This window comes from Elgaria multicarinata, chromosome 11 (genome assembly GCF_023053635.1).
Source record: "Elgaria multicarinata webbii isolate HBS135686 ecotype San Diego chromosome 11, rElgMul1.1.pri, whole genome shotgun sequence".
Classification (NCBI taxonomy): Eukaryota; Metazoa; Chordata; class Lepidosauria; order Squamata; family Anguidae; genus Elgaria; species Elgaria multicarinata.
Genome location: NC_086181.1, coordinates 17,304,933 through 17,322,207, shown reverse-complemented (window position 1 = coordinate 17,322,207; position 17,275 = coordinate 17,304,933). Strand labels below are relative to the sequence as shown.

Here is a 17,275-nt window from a genome sequence, read left to right as displayed (position 1 = left end):
TGAAGAGGAATGTGAGCTTACTTCTGAGTTGCCAGGCAGCAGAGGATTGGGCTGCATGCACTAGAACAGCCTTCCTCAACCTGGGGCGCTCCAGATGTGTTGGACTACAACTCCTAGAATGCCCCAGCCAGCTGGCTGGGGCATTCTGGGAGATGCAGTCCAACACATCTGGAGCGCCCCAGGTTGAGAAAGGCTGCACTAGAAGCTTGCAGCGCTACCTATTGGTGAACAGTAGCAGCGCAAGCTTCCGTTGCATGGAGCCCCATCAGATCCCGTCGATGTCGACTCACTAGCAGCGATGCGTTTATCCAGGGGAAGCTGGTGGCTCCGATTTCGGTAGGACTATGAATCCATTCTGGGTTTTAGTCAGAACCATCCAGAACTCTAAAGGAGCTATCCAAGGTGGAGAACCATGTCCCCAAAGTGAATCCTTTTGGAGTTCTGGCTGGTTCTGATTAAAACCCAGAATGGATTTACAGCCTCGCCTAAACTGGAGCCATCAGCCTTCATTGCTTTTATCCGCCTCTCATCACCAGCGTCTCCTGAAGTCCTGGCTCCCACCTATTGCCACCTTGCTCTTCCCTCCCCAGGGCCCGATCGAATCCAGAGCTGACAAAGGGCGGATGGAATGCTCGGCTGCCAAGCGTTCCATCGCCATAGCAACGTTTGTCCCAAACATTCCATTCGTCCCGCCCCTTTGTTGGTGCCCGCGGCTGCCTCTGCACCCGCATTCGCCTGCAACCATGCCCAAAAAGCAGAGGCGGCCATGGCAGGCACTTTCTCCGCCTACCCCATCGGCTGGGAGGTGGACTCCGAGGCGCTGGGAGCCCCCGAGGGACGCAGGCAAGACTGGAGACTGACCAGCAGCGGCGTGGGGCTCAACTATAGCCCTCCTCTGCCTTTCCCACCGCCCTATGCACGAGTGAGCAAGCAGGCGGCATCGAGGGGGGCTGACTGGCTCGATTCGCTTTCGTGAGATCAATATGATTGGGGGGGGCGATCCCCGACTTCTGGGTTCTCCACCAGCAGGAGGGGCAGTGGTGCTTGGAACCAGGACGCCTGGGTCCTCTGAAGGGAAATGGGTCTAGTGCAGCTGCCGAATCCAACCAGCGGCCTTCCAGATGTGCAGGACTACAACCCATTCCCCAGCCATCTGATTTGGGGTTATGGGAGTTGTAATCCAAGACATCTGGAGAGCACCTATCGCATTCCCTCTGTACGCGTACAGGAAGTGAAATAATGGCATCTTTGTATTATTTTAATATGTATTTTTCTCCTCGAATTTGGTGACCTTGTTAACTTGGCGCCCTAGGTGACCTCCTAGTTTGCCTATATGGTCGGACCGCCCCAGCCCGGTTAGGGAAGGCTGGCCTAGTGGGTGCTACAAGAACACCTGGGGACTGCTTGCATCAGTTCACCCACTTTTTCTGATTGTTTGCTGCCTTTTATATTCCCCCCTCCACCGCCACCACAACCGCCACCCATCACCAGTCTACAGTCCACGAGCCGCTGCCCCCCGCCTCTGAGAAAACATGGCGAGACGAGGTCATTCCCCGGCTGGCCACTACCACGCAACTCACCCATGGCCCGAAGACCCATGGGGGAGTGCTGAGTCAGCCCCGCTACTCTGTCGCTTACGCACACTGGAACGTCCTCTACAATAAAGACTTGCGAGAGAAGGTACTTGATGGCGTGTTGGGAGGGGGAGAGGGAGGCTACAGAAGGTGTTGTTGGGGTGGGGTCCTGTGGTCAGTGGAGGCTGGTGGCTACAACTTCGGTGGGACTGAGAATCCATTCTGGGTTTCAGTCGGAATCTGCCAGAACTCTAAAGGAGCTATCAAAGGGGCTGAACCTGATCACCAAAATAGCTTCAGCATCTTTAGAGTTCTGGCTGAATCCCAGAATCGATTCACAGCCCCTCCAGATTCAGATCAACCAGCCTCCACTGTCTGTGGTGTAACAAATGCCGTGGGACTATAGGAAACCAGTTGATGGCTTTGTTAGAGAGTGAATGGGTGGGAGCCTTGCATCCCAGCAGGAATCACATTATTATTATTATTATTATTATTATTATTATTATTATTATTATTATTATTCCACCTTTTGTCCAATGCTGAGCCTCAAAGTGGCATTACAAAATTTTAAACATATACATTTCAAACCTATAAATAGAGATATACAAAAGTTAAAAGTATATTAAACATATTCCAATATTAAAACATTTAAAATGGCGATTTTCAAAGTTCTTGGCACAGACGGAGGTCCAGATCATTCACCAAAGGCCTACTGGAACAGAAAAGTCTTTGCCTGCCTCCTAAAGCACATCAGGGAGGTAGCCAATCTAGCTTCCCTGGGAAGAGAGTTCCAGAGAATGGGAGCAGCCACCGAGAAGGCCCTCTCCTGCGTTCTCACCAGGCATGCCTGTGATGGTGGTGGGACCGAGAGAAGGGCTTCCCCTGAAGATCTTAAAGCATGGGCAGGCTCATAAGGGAGAATACGTTCCTACAAATAACCTGGACCCGAACCATATAGAGCTTTATAGGTCATAACCAGCACTTTGAATTGTGCCCGGAAACAGACTGGAAGCCAGTGGAGCTGTTTTAACAGGGGACTTGTCTGCTCCCTGTAACCAGCCCCTGTCAACACTCTGGCTGCAGCTCTTTGAACCAGCTGAAGTTTCCGAACACTCTTTAAAGGCAGCCCCATGTAGAGTGCGTTACAAGTAATCCAATCAGGATGTAACTTAAGGCATGTGTCACCGTGGCCAGGTCCGACATCTCTAGGAACAGGCACAGCTAGCGCACTAGCTTTAACTGTGCAACTGCAAATGCACTCCTGGCCACCACTGAAACCTGGGCATCCAGGCTCAGGGCTGAATCCAGGAGTACACCCAAGGTGTGGACCTGTGTCTTCAGGGGGGAGTGTAACCCCATCCAGCACAAGCTGAATCGCATGGCAAGGGGAAGACCAGGCTAGCCCCATCCATGAGCCAGAGAAGAAGAAACTGGAAGTAGCTACTTCCAACCCTCCCTCCCTCCATGACAGATATTTTGTTGCCCTCCACAGATAGTTTGGATTGCAACTCTCATAATCCCGGGCTAGAGTTTACGGCAATTGTGTTCCAAACCATCTGGAGTGTACCAGGTTGCTTACCTTGCCTTGAGTTTGCATGGTTTTTTCCCCTCCTCTCTCCTAACCCCTTTTTCTTCTGTTTTTAAATCCAGAGTGGATAGACTTCAGATTTGCAGGATCTACTTGGGTGGGTTTGTTATTATTTTTTTACCTAGGACCCAGTGATCCACCAACCAAAGCCTGTTGAAAAAGACACACACTTAGAATTAAGAAATCCTGAGCCCAGGATGTGCTTATTTAGGGTGCTAGAACTGAATGACACTCATAGCCTTTTATCCCACAAATCCAATCCTGGTTACCTCAAGCTCTCTTCAGCAGAATCATTTAGCATTGGGGGTGGGGGGTGGGGCTGAAGTGCTTTTTTTGTGCTATTATAAAACTACCAGAAATCCTTGGCAATCTACTCAAATCACCCCTGGTTGTGCTTTTTATATTGTATTTTGTATTTGTGTTTTAACCTGTTGGTTGTTTTATGATGGTTTTAATTTTTGTGAACCACCCAGAGAGCTTCAGCTATTGGGCGGTATAAAAATGTAATAAATAAATAAATAAATAAATAAATAAATCTACCTTCTGCCCACCCATTATGTGAACTGCCCAGAAGAGCTTTGGCTATGGGGCAGTATACAAATGCAATAAATAAATTTAAAAAATCGTAAACCTGAGGGCTGATACTGACTAATTAGTGGTCTTGGGTAGTGTTATTAATGACCTTGCAGGGTGCCTGGTATATCTCGGAGGGGATTAGCCACCTTCGGTTATGGCCCAGGCAGGGGAAGGGAGCCCCCATGGGGAATGTAGAAGAAATGTTCTGGAGAACATGGTGCAAAGAGACTTCTAACTTATGAGGTGAGCCAAATAATCATGAGGACTGGAAGAAATCTTCCGTGTAAATTGAGCAAAGGAGGAGATGGGGATTGGAAATAGCAGTTCCTGTTTCTTTCCTCCAGAGGGCGCTCTTGCTCAGCTTCGGTGGCCGTCCTCCACCCCCACCCACCCCATTTATTTATTTATTTATTTATTTATTACATATCTATACCGCCCAATAGCCAGAGCTCTCTGGGCGGTTCACAAAAATTAAAAACATTCAAAGTATAAAACAACAGTATAAAATCATAATATAAAATACAATATAAAAGCTCAACCAGATAAAAACAGCAGCAATGCAAAATTACGAATTTAAAACACCAAGTTAAAATTTATTTATAGACTGTTAAAATGCTGGGAGAATAAAAAGGTCTTCACCTGGCGTCTAAATGCATATAATGTAGGTGCCAAGCGAGCCTCCTTAGGGAGCTCATGCCACAGCCGGGGTGCCACAGCAGAGAAGGCCCTCCTCCTGGTAGCCACCTGTCTCACTTCCTTTGGCAGGGGCTCACGGAGAAGGACTCCTGAGGATGACCCCCACTTGTATCCACCCCCAACTTTCTGAGCTTGTCTTCTTCCCCACAGCTGAAGCTGAGAGCATGGAGGTTCCCACTGACCATGGGCAACCAGAAGAGTGAGATGAGGGACCACTACTCTGGCTGGCCCAATCTGCCACACGAGCCCACCTTCCACGCCGGGCCTCAGCCATTTGGCTTGGCTGCTCATCACAGAGATGGAGCGTCAAAGGTATTCCCCCACCTCACCCCCAACAGCCTTCGTCCTTCCAGCCAAAACAGCCTTCTCTAGCCTTGCCAGAGTCAGAACTCTCAAATGATGCTTCATTTTGCACAGTTTGCAAATAGGGGTTGGATCCAAAGTCGGCCTTCCTTGCGATGAACCACTCCACTGGTGGAAAGTCCCTCTGCCTTACTTTTGAGGACCCCCCCATACCCCCCTCCACAACAACTCACGTGACTCTCTGTGAGGCATTTTCAGGGGGCTGGAGGGGATGCTGTGGGGAGGTGGGTGGTGCAGATGATCCGGTGTAAATCTGGATCTAACCCATTGCTTGCATGCATTTGCACACTGTGCGTGGAATGAGGTAGATTATTGTTCGCTGTTTATGGTATTCCTGCTGTGTATGCGTGTGCTTGTGTGTCTAAAGGAGTGGGACAGCGTGTGTTTGAGATGCAGGAGCTATGGCTATCTTGCAGTCAGGCCCAGCTCCAGTTTTTTGTGTGTGTGGTGGGGGGAATCTACTAAATCACTGGCCCAGGAAGGCCTTGTCTAGCAGCAGTGGCAGCCGCTCCAGGGAACTGCTGTTTACATTTCCCATAATGCTCCAGACGCAGCATTGCTCCAGGGCATTGTGGGAAATCAGACAGCCCTACAGCCCAGGTGAGTGAGTGTGTGTAGATTTCATTTCAGCACAGCAGTGGGTCCTGCCAGGGTGCCTGTGTGCTGAAGCCAGACCTGGATGGGGCGAATAAACTCCTCACTTGTTTCTTCTGCAATGGAGGGAGTGCTGGCTGAGAGGTACAACATTTCCTTGCCTAATAATGGGCCTGTACGTTTGTTGTTCCATCTGCAGTCCATCGTGGCCAGCACACGGAACGAAGAGCTGGCGGGCAATCCCTTCTACGTCCGTGACAAGGCGGTTCTGCGGCTCAACGAACCCTATATGTCCATCACCACCCAGGACTTCCGGCCCTTCACGCAGTCAGTAGTTTTTCCGGTGTTCTCTCCCCTTGCCTCCAATTCCTACACACATTGCTATTGCGGACAATTCCTTGCGGCACCAAGGGCCGGTCAAATAATAGGCCTTGCCCACAGAGTTCTAAATCTATTTCTGCAGTCATAGGGGCTAGGAACTTGCTATTTGAAATGAAAGGTGATCTTCTTTGGGAGTTGGATTGTATGGCCAATACCATACTCGGCATGGTTTCTGCAATCCCCAAGAATACCAGCACACGTGCACACACACAGGCTTTCCTGTTAAGTGGCCTCTTCCCTCCCTGCAAACATTCTCTCTTGGCTACTTGGTTTTGCTCCCCGTCTAGAGAAAGCAAGCGTTCTGATTCTACCTCTGCTCTCTTTCCGTTCCCCCTCAGGAAAGAACTACAAGGCTATGCCCGGAAGGATGCTCTCACGTACTGGCAGTGCGAGGGTTACCCAAAGGCCCGGGGCCATGGCTTGAAGGAGAATCCCCAGGCACGGGATTCCTACCCTCTGATCCGCGCACCCGGGCCAATGCGGGACATCAGCCAATTTCCAAAGGCCACCCGGGTGCCCCGGCTGCCCCCAAACGTAACGGCTGTTCCCCACCGTGGTCTCCTCAGCCTGGCAAAAGAATCTTACCAAATTCCCAATGACTACAAGCGCACCTGGGACCGCTTCTGCCCCGTGGAGCAGCCTCCCACCGTCTCCTGCCAAGTGCCCGTGGTGGAGATCATGTGCGTGCCGCGCATGTACGAGACAGAGTACAAGTGCTATGGAAGCGGCAAAGCCGTGCCAGTGTGAGAGGCCAGGATTTGGGTCTACTCCTTTCTCCTACTCAAAAAAAAACCCACCCCAAACAATATATCGCTTTTATTTGCTTCTGTCTTGGTTTTGCTGAGGTGAGTTCAAGGCTTGACGTTTAGAGTCGCCTTCCCCAACCTAGTGCCCTCCAACTCCCCATCATCCTGGCTGTGGATGATGGGATCTGTAGTCTGACATTTCTAGAGGGCACTAGGCTGTAGAAGGCTCCTTTAGAGGTATTAGAAAAAAGAGCCGTGCTTTGCAAATTATCTATCCCAAATTCAAAATTAGCTAGTTTAAAAGCCTTCTGGTGTTTTGTGCTTTAATTTTAAGATTTGACTGGGGAAGCACGAAGGCTACAATCTAGGGGTGCAGAGACAGCTTTCGGGTGGGAGACATCTGGCTCTCTTGGGGTCCCCAGTGGCCAAGCTCCCTCTACCCGCACCAGCCCCCAATCATCTCATCATGTGCTGGCGTTTGTGCCTTTTCCCTCTCTCCATTCTAAAAGGTTGAAATGCCTCTCCTAAGTCTTAGTTGCTGGCAGTAAAGAGATTTAAGCTAAAATATGCAGGAATCCTTCAGCCCCACCCACACCTCAAACGCAGCCCCTGGGAGCTTTTCAAATAGGGAATTCAGCCCTCAGATGGAAAGAGGTTCAGCAACATCCCTGCTCTAACAATTACACACTCACCTGGGCATCAGGCCTGTTGAACCCAATGGGACTTAACTTCTGGCTAAACACACATAGGACTGGGATTGCATGGATGGATTCCACAAAGAGCAGTGCATCGCACAATGGAAGATAAAATACATTACTCGTGTCAAAGAGATGTTCCACAGGGGTCTTAAGGAGTGAAAAGAAATGAATTGGGTCCTGAACATCTGCTTGCAAGGTGTTTTAATCTCCCATCTATCTCCATCTATATATGGGAGGTGCTTGGAGCATGGCAATGATGACCTGACTGAACACAGTAGACCGGGGTAGGTGACTCGTGGCCCTCCACCTGTTGTTGGAACGCAACTCCCATCAGCCCTAGGCAGCATTACTGTCGCTGAGGCATAATGGGAGTTGCAGTCCAGCGAAAGGGCCACACAATGGCACCAACACCTGGTAGATAGGGCTAGTGTGTCCAGAAATGTGGGGAGGGAACCAAGACAATTTGCCCGCTGGTCCCGACAAGGGCTCCCTTGGCTCAATTTTCTGGGTGTATCGGTGTCCCCTGCCTTGGTGCTGCTGTATTGGTCACCAGAGGGGGGTTGCAGGAGCAGGGCCCCCAATATTAGGGTGACCATCAATAAAATGAATATGTTAAGGTGCACTCCTATGCATGTTTATTTATTTTATTTCTTTATTACATTTTTATACCGCCCAATAGCCGAAGCTCTCTGGGCGGTTCACAAAAATTAAAACCATAGTAAAACAAACAACAGGTTAAAAGCACAAATACAAAATACAGTCTAAAAAGCACAACCAGGATAAAAACCATGCAGCAAAATTGATATAAAATTAAAATACAAAGTTAAAACAGCAAAATTAAAATTCAAGTTAAAGTTAAGTGTTAAAATATTGAGAAAATAAAAAGGTCTTCAGCTGGCGATGAAAGGAGTACAGTGTAGGCGCCAAGCGGACCTCTCTGGGGAGCTCATTCCACAACCGGGGTGCCACAGTGGAGAAAGCCCTCCTCCTAGACATTAGATATAATGTTTAGACATTAAAAAGAATCCTACAATCCCAGCCTGCTCCAGCCAGCCATTGCACCATTACTTACTTTAGTTACTTTACTTGGGGAGCAATCCTATGCATGTTTAGACGGGGGGGAAAGCTAAAGTTCCCAGTATTTGCTGGAAATTGTAGGTCTTTTTTTCTGTCTAAATTTGCAAAGGATTGTGCACGTACTTTACTTACTTTGCTGTCATTTTAGGACTCCCAAAACTGGCTGCCTTATTCATCTTACTGGTAAGGCCAGCTCATGAGACCCCAGTATCAGGCTGAGAATTAAGTGCAAACTTTACGATTCCTATTTTGTTTTGCCGGCCAACCTAACGTTTCTGTCTTATATCCAGTTGCCAGCCCTGCCTTCGATAGAGGATATGTGCACGTTTAGCCCTTTTGGTTTGATTATAACAGCCTTCAAGTGTTAAAGCTGTGATGAAGCACCTGTTTTGCATGCAGAAAGTTCCAGGTTCGATTCCCAGTGTCTCCAGATAGGTCTAGAATAATCCCTGCTTGAAACCCTGGAGAGCCATTGCTGCCAGTCCATGTTGACAAAACTGGGCTAGATGGACCAAGAGTCTGACGCCGTATAAGGCAGCATCCTGTGCTCCTAAGCTATTGGTTGAGACATAGCAGTGAACTAGCTGGCATTGTTAAAACACATGTTTAAAAATGGCTCTGAAGCTTGAAATGTTTTTTTTCGTTTTCTTTCGAAAGGTCTTTTCAAAACACACGCTGTTGTTCACAGGCGATGAAATAGCTCACGCCTGGAAGCGGTTACATAACGGCATGGAGGGCCTCGTATTAGGTGGCTGTTAATCGATCCCCATGGGCCACCTGCTGCTACCTGGCGCCGCCGTACTCAAAAACACATGGAAACAACAAGAGCCAAGATAGTGTAGCGGCTAGAACATTTATTGTTCTACATTTCCTCCCGGAGGTTCAAGGCAGCACATGTAGTTCTTCCCTGCTCCACTTTATGCTCACAACAACCCTGTGAGGTTGGCTAGGATGAGTGACTGCTCAAGGTCCCCTAGTCAATGTTCATGGCTGAGCAAAGATTTGAACGAGGGCTTCTCTGTCCTACTTTGAAACTCTAACTCATGAGTGGGGTAAGTGTGGCACTTCAGATGTTGGATTACAACTCCCATTATCCCTGACCATTGGACATGGTGCCTGGAGCTCATGGGAATTAGAGTACAACAACATCTGGGGGTTCCTCACCTTCTACTTTAACCACTACATCACACTGCCTCGCAAATGCTGGATTTGAACCTGGGAAATCTGGCTTCAGCTCTCTATCAGGAACAGGTCAATTCTACACATGTTTACTCAGATGTAAGTCTCACTATATTAAGTAAGGCTTACTCAATTCCATTTTTACAGCCAGGAATGGGAGGAAAGGTGCTTGTGGGGTTTTATGTCTCAGGTGCCAAATAACTCAGCTAGCCTTGGGAACGGAGAACCTTGCCTTGAGCAGGGGATGGCTACTATTTGCTGCTCCATCTCAGGCAGCAAATGGTCTTTACCATGCCCTGACTGGGGCTTCCTTTCAATGCAATCAAGTTCACAAGAGGTTGCCCCTCTCCCCCCCCCCCCCCGTTCACAGTAATTTTAGTTATCTCTAATTTATTTCTCTATTCACACTCCATCCTTCCCTCCAAGGACATCATGGCAGCATACATAGGCGTATCCCATTTTCTCCTCATAATAACCCCACGAGGTAGGTGTCCAAGGCTACATGATACGCTTCGCAGTTGATAACCTACCCCCTGCAGTGCCTATTACAAAATGAGCAACCCTGAGCTATTTCAGAGATTGTTTTTGTATGTTTTTCATCCATGATCCCCTCCCACTTGGCATTGGAAATGTCCTTTTAAGCTCTTCATTAGAAAACTACTTTTATCAACATTGCCTACAATGCCGAGTGCAGCGTCTTTTTCTTTCGTTCTTTGGCTGTGTTCTGGCAACTTAATAGTCAATGATGAGTTAATAGTCAACTCCACATTTGATTATCAAGGGGGGACTTCCCACACCTCATGATTATAATCAACCATGGTGTGGCTTAAGGCCAGAATCAAGTTGACCATTTGTCGACTGTTTAATTGACATATCCTCCACCTTCCAATCCTTCTGCTGGTATCCCATCAGCCATTGCTACATTGCAAGTTCTGCTGGTTGGACTAGAGTAGCAGCCACCACTTTGGCCACTCTTGCCCGGGGACTCTGTAGTCACCAAAAATAACCACCTGTGTGCAATGAAATAGTCAGTGGTCCCCGACACCCAACAGGATAATCAACTCTGCACAGCATTGGTTCTCTGGGCTGAGTAACCAACTGTGGTGTGAAAAAGTTGCGACAGACAACACTAACCAACCATTGACTATTTAACACACCATTGACTATTTAACCCACTGTTGGTTAGCGTGTCATCTGAACCCAGTCTTTCATTCCTTCAAAGGCAGGGCTAGGAAAAACTCTTGTCTGAGGCCCTGGAGATCTTCTGGTTAGTGTAGAAAATAATTTGGATCAATGGCCTGACTCTGGCAGCTTCTTATGTTCCAAGAAGAGTCCACAAGAAATTCCAACATGCAATAGTAGAGGGAGTGGAGGCTTGAAAAATGATCCTTGTAGAAGACACACACACATACCACTCCCAATTTTCTACTGTTTGCTCTCAGAACCCAGCTGAAGCCCTGTCAAGGGCAACGATGACATAGGGAAGGGGGCGAATTAGGAAAAGTCATCCTTGGATGAGTCAGGAGAATGGCAACTCAGCCGTGCCAGACCAGCACTTGCCTGCTTTACACGGCAAGCCACACGGATGCCCTTCACGTTGCTACAGCTGGAATTGGCGTCAGGGACAGCACACTCAACAGCCCGGGCAGGATGCGACAAAAGCACCAAGGGATTTCTCACCTAGCAACACACCTGGTGCAGCCCAGAACCAGCGGCCTTGGATGAGAGATGGAAATCCATGGCCTATGGAAAATCTCTAGCGGGTTTCGTTTGTTACGGCTGCCAGGCGAGGAAAGCTGGTTGCCCATCTGGAAACTCAGAAGAGCTTTTGGCCCCCAGGATTAGGTTGATCCATGGGTCAGGCCTAAAATGTGCTTTGAGCCAGCGGAGTCCTTAAAGCGAGAAGGAAGATCAGAATTCGCATGAGCATGTGCAGAGTGCCTTTCCCTTGCCAGTGTGAGCAACCACATCCTGTCCCTCACCCAGTATCATGGATGGGAAGCAAGGGAGGCATTTCAAGGCAACGTTTCCATGATCCACCTCTACCTCTACCTCCACCTCTATTCCAGTGGACTAGGATTCCGGGTTCCCAGTACTTCCCCTTCTCAAACATGAACTACCTACCACCTGATAACCAGCACGTCCTAACAAGACCTACTAGCACCTAATCCTCTCTGAGAACCCAGACTTTCTGGCACCCATATTGTAACCCTCTTTGATCTCCAGATCCCAGCTCTAAAGCCACCTTCCCTTCCCAAACTTTCCTCCCAAAGAACCTAGAAGCCTCGGCCCCTAGAACTGATCAGACCCAAATCCTGCTGCAAACCCCAAAAGCGGGGGGGGGGGGAACTTGGGCAGCCCAGGGCCAATTTCTGACCCTTAGACTTCCTGGGAAGCCACACTACTGTCACCAAACTGCCCACAGTAGCAAAAAAAGAAGAAGTGGCAAACCGCTATGGAGACTCAAAGCTTGAAAACAACCTAAATCTGGCCTGTTTGAGTCTCCTTAGGTGTTTGTGGTGGAATTTCGGCAACAAACTGCCAACGTTTTGCTGCTGCACTGCCAAATTTCAGCAGTGCAGGGGCAGTGGCGGCAGGTGTGGAGGCTGCACTCAAGGCCATCCTGCCCTAACAGGATGCCCCCCCCCATTTCCCTAAAGCCTTGGGATCTTTGCATGGAAGAGCCAGTGTAGTGGATAACTTGTTGCTCTTGGACTGGGGAGTCCAGGCCAGCATCTACACACTATTGCTTTATAACAGTACTGAAGTGCACTGACAACTGTTGGGGCCCATGACACATGCCATATACCGTTTTCAAACTGCTGTCAAAGTGTTATATCCTCCTTGGTGTGGATCTGGTACAGGTTAAGTCCCCTGTTCGACCACGACGCTCACTAGAGAACCTTGGACCAGTCCTTCTGTTGCGATGATCAAACAGGAGTGAAGACACAAATAATGACCCATGTTGAGCTCTTTGCTGTAGGGGTACAGAACTTCAGCCCATTGGCACCTTGTGACATCACCAGGTCTGTTCAAAACTCAGACTGGCTGAAGCAAAAGGGATTCTAACCTAGCAGTGGAAGCGAAGGCTTCCAGGGAGAAGAGTGCAGGTGCCTTTTAGCATCCTTCAAACAACAGGGCACAGCACCTGTCTTTGCTTGTCCTTGAGTCTCCTGTCAGTTGGATGATGGGAGTGGGGAGGTCATATAAAAGAAGATGCAAGGTAGGGGAGAAATACTCTGATCCAGCCCAGCCCAGGAGTCACTATGAAGTTCATACAGGTACGTGTGAATGAAAGAGCAGAGGCGCGAGCAGAACATAGGACGCACGCATAGTCCTTGCTCGCTCACTGCTAAAGGCAATGGCCGGAGGACAGTGTGAGCTACTGTGATTACAAGACAATGGATATCATTTTGTCCTTTTGAATGTGAGATGGGTTAAGAGGGCAGGACCGGAATGAATGAGTGGAAATTGCAAGGGAGCAGAGTTCAGCTAAATTCTTAGGAGGAACTTCCCAACAGTAACAGGTACTTGACAGAAGAACAGAGATTGCCACGGGAGGGGCTGGGAGCTTTTCGCAGGTATTCTTTCGAGAGCCAGTGTGGTGTAGTGGCTAAAGTGTCAGACTGGGAGCCGGGAGAAATGGGTTCTAGTCCCCACTCGGCCATGGAAACCCAATGGGTGACTTTGGGCCAGTCAGACTCTCAGCCCAACCCACCTCACAGGGTTGTTGTTGGGAGGATAAAATGGAGAGGAGGAGGATTATGTACACCGCCTTGGGTCCCTTAAGAGGAACAAAGGTGGGATATAAATGCAATAATAATAATAATAATAATAATAATAATAATAATAATAATAATGATGATGATGATGATGATGATGATGCAGAGGCTGGACAGCTCTTTCAGAGATCCCATAGTCACAAGATTCTTCCACCAAGCAGGGGCTTCGACAAGATGGTCTCCCAGGTTCCTTCCAATCTAATATTCTAAATGTTTCAGGCAGAAGGGAGACAGCAAGCAACCTTTTGCGCTGTTCTTTGGAAGCAAGTCCCATTAAATTTAATGGGCACTGCCGAGCATGCATGCATAACATTGGGCTGCAAATTTAAAAAATTGTGTGTGGGGGGGGGAAGGCGCTTCTCTCTAGCAAAATGTAAAGAGCTCTGATTCAGAGGCTTGGATGATCTATACACCCACAAGGGGATTTAGGAAAAGTTTCTCGTCTTTAGCGATTTAGCACTCTCATTCGTGCCTGCCAGCCCTGCGATGCTGTACTACTTGAGAGTCATCCAGCAGTCATTTTTCTTACCCTTAACACTTGGGATTGAGCAAGCCCACAGACAGCAATAAAGGGAGGGTGTGGCCTAAAGAAAAGGCACCAATTCAAAACGTGGAGGGCACTCAATTCCCCACTAAATAGTTGAGAAGCTGCTCCTTCTCTCCCACCCTGCCCTGCCCCATGGCGTGAGCTTAAATGTAAGGTAATGGAATCCTCATTGATTTATTCAATAATTTTGGATCGATGACATATTTACCAAGTGAGCACCCAAGTGCTTCTCAGTTATCCTGGAGTCTCTGGGCTCACTGACCAGAACACTGGAAAAAAACCTCAACATTTAATTCTGACTGTGCAGTTGGGAAAACCATCTGTACGTTTTCCCTTGTATCAACATAAGTAAAAGAAAGAGCCTTTAAATTAGCATTTTACCATCATAGTCCTTTAACTCTGCTGTTTTAAATCTGCAGTTCAAATCTCTACATTGCTGCTAGGTTTTATTCTGCTTGTACTTTTATATTGTTGTTTTAAGCTTTCATATATATTTTTTATTTTGCATTGTCTCTTATGGTTTAAACTTTTGTGAACCGCCCAGAGAGCTTTGGCTATTGGGCGGTATAGAAATGAAATTGCTTTTTACACACACACGGGAGCGGTGTGTGTGTCTGCTGGAATATTCCCCTGGAGACCAGGCTCCCAAACTGGTCCCTTGCAAATGTTTCAGACTACAACTCCCACAACTTTCAGCCAGCAAAGTCAATGGGGATGATTGGACTTTAGTCCAACACATCTGGAGCAGGCAAGGTTGCGGGAGGCAGCCCTACAGCATCCTCACCACAGCTGCAGTCCTGGGGAGGAGAGAAAAATGAACTGCTTGATCAGCCATGCTCAGCAGCCTTTGAATTTTATCAAGGGCAGGGGAGGAGCATTCAAACCAAATAGCTGCATTGAAGAACATGCTTTCAAGAGATATCTGACCGACTGCAGCCAAGTGGTCACCCTCTCCTGGAATTCCTTTAAGACACAACGCAAACGAGGAGGTGGCCACCTAGGATCTTACTACTTGGGTTGCGAAGTCTGAGCATTCAGGCACTGATGCTCACCAAGATCTGCCCACAGCGACATCAACATCGGATGCAGATCCTGCACTAGTCTTGATCGCCAGAGTTCTCAATACCTATTTCCCCTCTTCTCTCCCTCTGTGTTCAGAATCCCTTGCTGGCAGCCTTCTTATTCTTGGCTGCTACTCACTGTGCCAGCCAGAGGAGTGGCCCAGGCAGCAGTAGCAGTAGCAGCAGCCTGGCCTGCCGCCCTGTCAATACCACCATTGCGGCAGAGAAAGATGACTGCCCCATTTGCATGACCATCACCACCTCCATCTGCAGTGGCTACTGTGAAACCAAGGTGTGTGTGTGAGAGAAAGAGAAAAGGGGGGTGGGGAAAGGGGTGGGTGGGGAAGAAATTCTTTAAAAAAAACACCAGGCATCCACGTAGGATTATTTATTTATTTATTTATTTATTTATTTATTTAGACTATTTATATACCGCTCCCCATTGAAAAATTTCGGAGCAGCGTACAAGGTAAAATGAAAATAAAAACAGAATAAAACAGTTAAAACAAAATTTAAAAAGAAGCAAAAATCAGAAATCCAAGGCTGCAAGTTAAAGAAAGGCTTCTTGGAATAAAGATGTTTTCAGGAGGCGTTGAAAGGAGTACAAGGTTGGAGCCTGCCTGACGTCCAGAGGCAGGGAATTCCACAGGAGGGGCGCCACCCCACTGAAGGCTCTTCCCCTGGTGGATTCCAATCGGAGGATGGATCTAGGTTGGAACCACCAGGAGAAGGCACTCGGATGACCTCAGTGACCGGGCAGGTTGGTAAGGGAGAAGGCGCTCTCTCAGGTATCCAGGATGATGCCATGGAACTGAGAAGCAGTGTGTCTAATGCTATCTTAGCATTAGCCTCATTTAGTGGGTGGTGGGAAGTGTCAACGAGTTCACTGAGCAGCTGGCTGCACTTCTCCAGAGCAGCTCACTCCTTACACTCTTGAGAACCATTTTGAGGAACGAAAAGGTGCGCAGGTAAATGCAAGCACCTTAAACGTCTGGTTTGGGCCTTTCAACGTAAGAGAACCTCACAGTGCCCTCCAAAGAACAGGGCTGGCGTGACCACCACCACGCCCGGCTGGCGTCAGCAGCCCTGGTCTCCCATCACCTTCCGCCAGTAAAGACCCAGGCACCCTACAGCTTGTAGGGAAAGAGCACGCCTGTGGCAACATAGCAGGCTTTGGGATCCCACAGTGTTAGCATATGCATGTCTGGACTATGACAAGAGGCGCACAGCACAACGGAATTCAAATTTACTCACCAGGATAGGATCGTAAAAGCTGGCACAGATGTGCATCAATATCCACCCGAAGTGTAGCATTGTAGGACTTCCCCTTCCTTTAACTGCTGCCTTCCCTATACCTTAGCCAGAGGAAGCCGATTTTGTGTACCACCCCCCTTTCTAACTCCCCATCTTTTTCAGGAGATGCTGTTGAAGACTATCCTCTCTTCCTTCAACCAGAGAGTCTGCACCTACAAGGATGTCCGCTATGAGACTGTGCTCCTGCAGGGATGTCCGGCAGGCGTTGACCCGTCCTTCACGTACCCTGTGGCGCTCACTTGCCACTGTGACCTCTGTAAGATGGACTCCAGCGACTGCACTGTCCAGAGCACTGGGCCCAATTCCTGTAGCAACCAACAGGTCTTTGCCGAATGATTTAAAAAAGGGGGGGGATTAATAATAAATGCCATCCAAGGCCAACAATGGTGAATACATCTCTGGGGGTGTTTCAGTCAATATACGCAAGGAACTCAAGAATCCCGCTTTCCACCCGTTTCGCCTGCTCTATTCCCTTTTCTTCCTTTTAACAGGCTTTACTGCCTTTCGTAAAGAATCCAGATATCCTGATTCTAATTTATTTATTTTATTTATTGCATTTTTATACCGCCCAATAGCTGAAGCTCTCTGGGCGGTTCACAAATTTCCTGTTCTCTTGGGCTTTAGCCCACTAGGACGAATGTTAACTCCTAAAAGGATCCCTGATTCTGATTCTAATTATCCATAGACCTAGATTTCTGCGCGGAGAGAACTTGCACTTCGGAAAACAAGCCACGCAATCCCAGCGATGCAGTCTGAAAACTGGCTTGAACGTGCTGGATATGCACGGCAAGGTTTTGCGTGGTGATGAAACGGGGGCAAGGGTACAGAATTGTTCAGGGGCCTGGCTGCGCAGGGACTGGGTGTCACAGTAAACTGGGAGAAGGACATGAGGGCAGGCGTGCTGGGAGGCTGGTTCAGGACGTCCAGTTTTTGAATCTTCAAGGAGAACAAAGCCAGCTCCGTCTCGCGCTTTGCGCCTCTCCTCTCTCACTGACGCCCCAACTCTCCGAACTGCCTTTCCTCCTTTGAAAGCGTTTAACCCCCTAAACTCCACTCCGAGGACCCAGGGACTGTGGGTCACAGCCCCACATCAAAGCTT

At 48.5% G+C, this 17,275-nt stretch overlaps 2 protein-coding genes across 2 annotated transcripts; both read left to right on the top strand.

Moving 5' to 3' along the window:
- The first annotated feature begins 451 nt into the window (after positions 1–451).
- Positions 452–7,819, top strand: SAXO3 (stabilizer of axonemal microtubules 3). Its single transcript, XM_063137923.1, has 5 exons — positions 452–922; positions 1,492–1,680; positions 4,585–4,746; positions 5,591–5,718; positions 6,111–7,819. The coding sequence occupies exons 1-5, from the start codon at positions 629–631 to the stop codon at positions 6,517–6,519; spliced, it is 1,182 nt and encodes a 393-aa protein (XP_062993993.1). The 5' UTR covers positions 452–628; the 3' UTR covers positions 6,520–7,819.
- A 4,919-nt stretch (positions 7,820–12,738) lies between these two features.
- On the top strand, positions 12,739–16,512 carry LOC134406651 (lutropin subunit beta-like). Its single transcript, XM_063138169.1, has 3 exons — positions 12,739–12,759; positions 14,960–15,154; positions 16,279–16,512. Exons 1-3 carry the CDS (start codon positions 12,739–12,741, stop codon positions 16,510–16,512), a joined length of 450 nt encoding a protein of 149 aa, XP_062994239.1.
- The last annotated feature ends 763 nt before the right edge of the window (positions 16,513–17,275 follow it).

What these genes read in the sequence shown, in the direction of transcription:
- SAXO3 (XM_063137923.1), top strand. Translation starts at nt 629, where the DNA reads ATGCTCGGCTGCCAAGCGTTCCATCGCCATAGCAACGTTTGTCCCAAA. An exon ending in TCCCACCGCCCTATGCACGA is followed by an intron (nt 923 to 1,491) that starts GTGAGCAAGCAG and finishes ACCCATCACCAG; the next exon opens with TCTACAGTCCACGAGCCGCT. An exon ending in ACAGAGATGGAGCGTCAAAG is followed by an intron (nt 4,747 to 5,590) that starts GTATTCCCCCAC and finishes TTCCATCTGCAG; the next exon opens with TCCATCGTGGCCAGCACACG.
- LOC134406651 (XM_063138169.1), top strand. Translation starts at nt 12,739, where the DNA reads ATGAAGTTCATACAGGTACGT. An exon ending in TGAAGTTCATACAGGTACGT is followed by an intron (nt 12,760 to 14,959) that starts GTGAATGAAAGA and finishes CTCTGTGTTCAG; the next exon opens with AATCCCTTGCTGGCAGCCTT. An exon ending in GTGGCTACTGTGAAACCAAG is followed by an intron (nt 15,155 to 16,278) that starts GTGTGTGTGTGA and finishes CATCTTTTTCAG; the next exon opens with GAGATGCTGTTGAAGACTAT.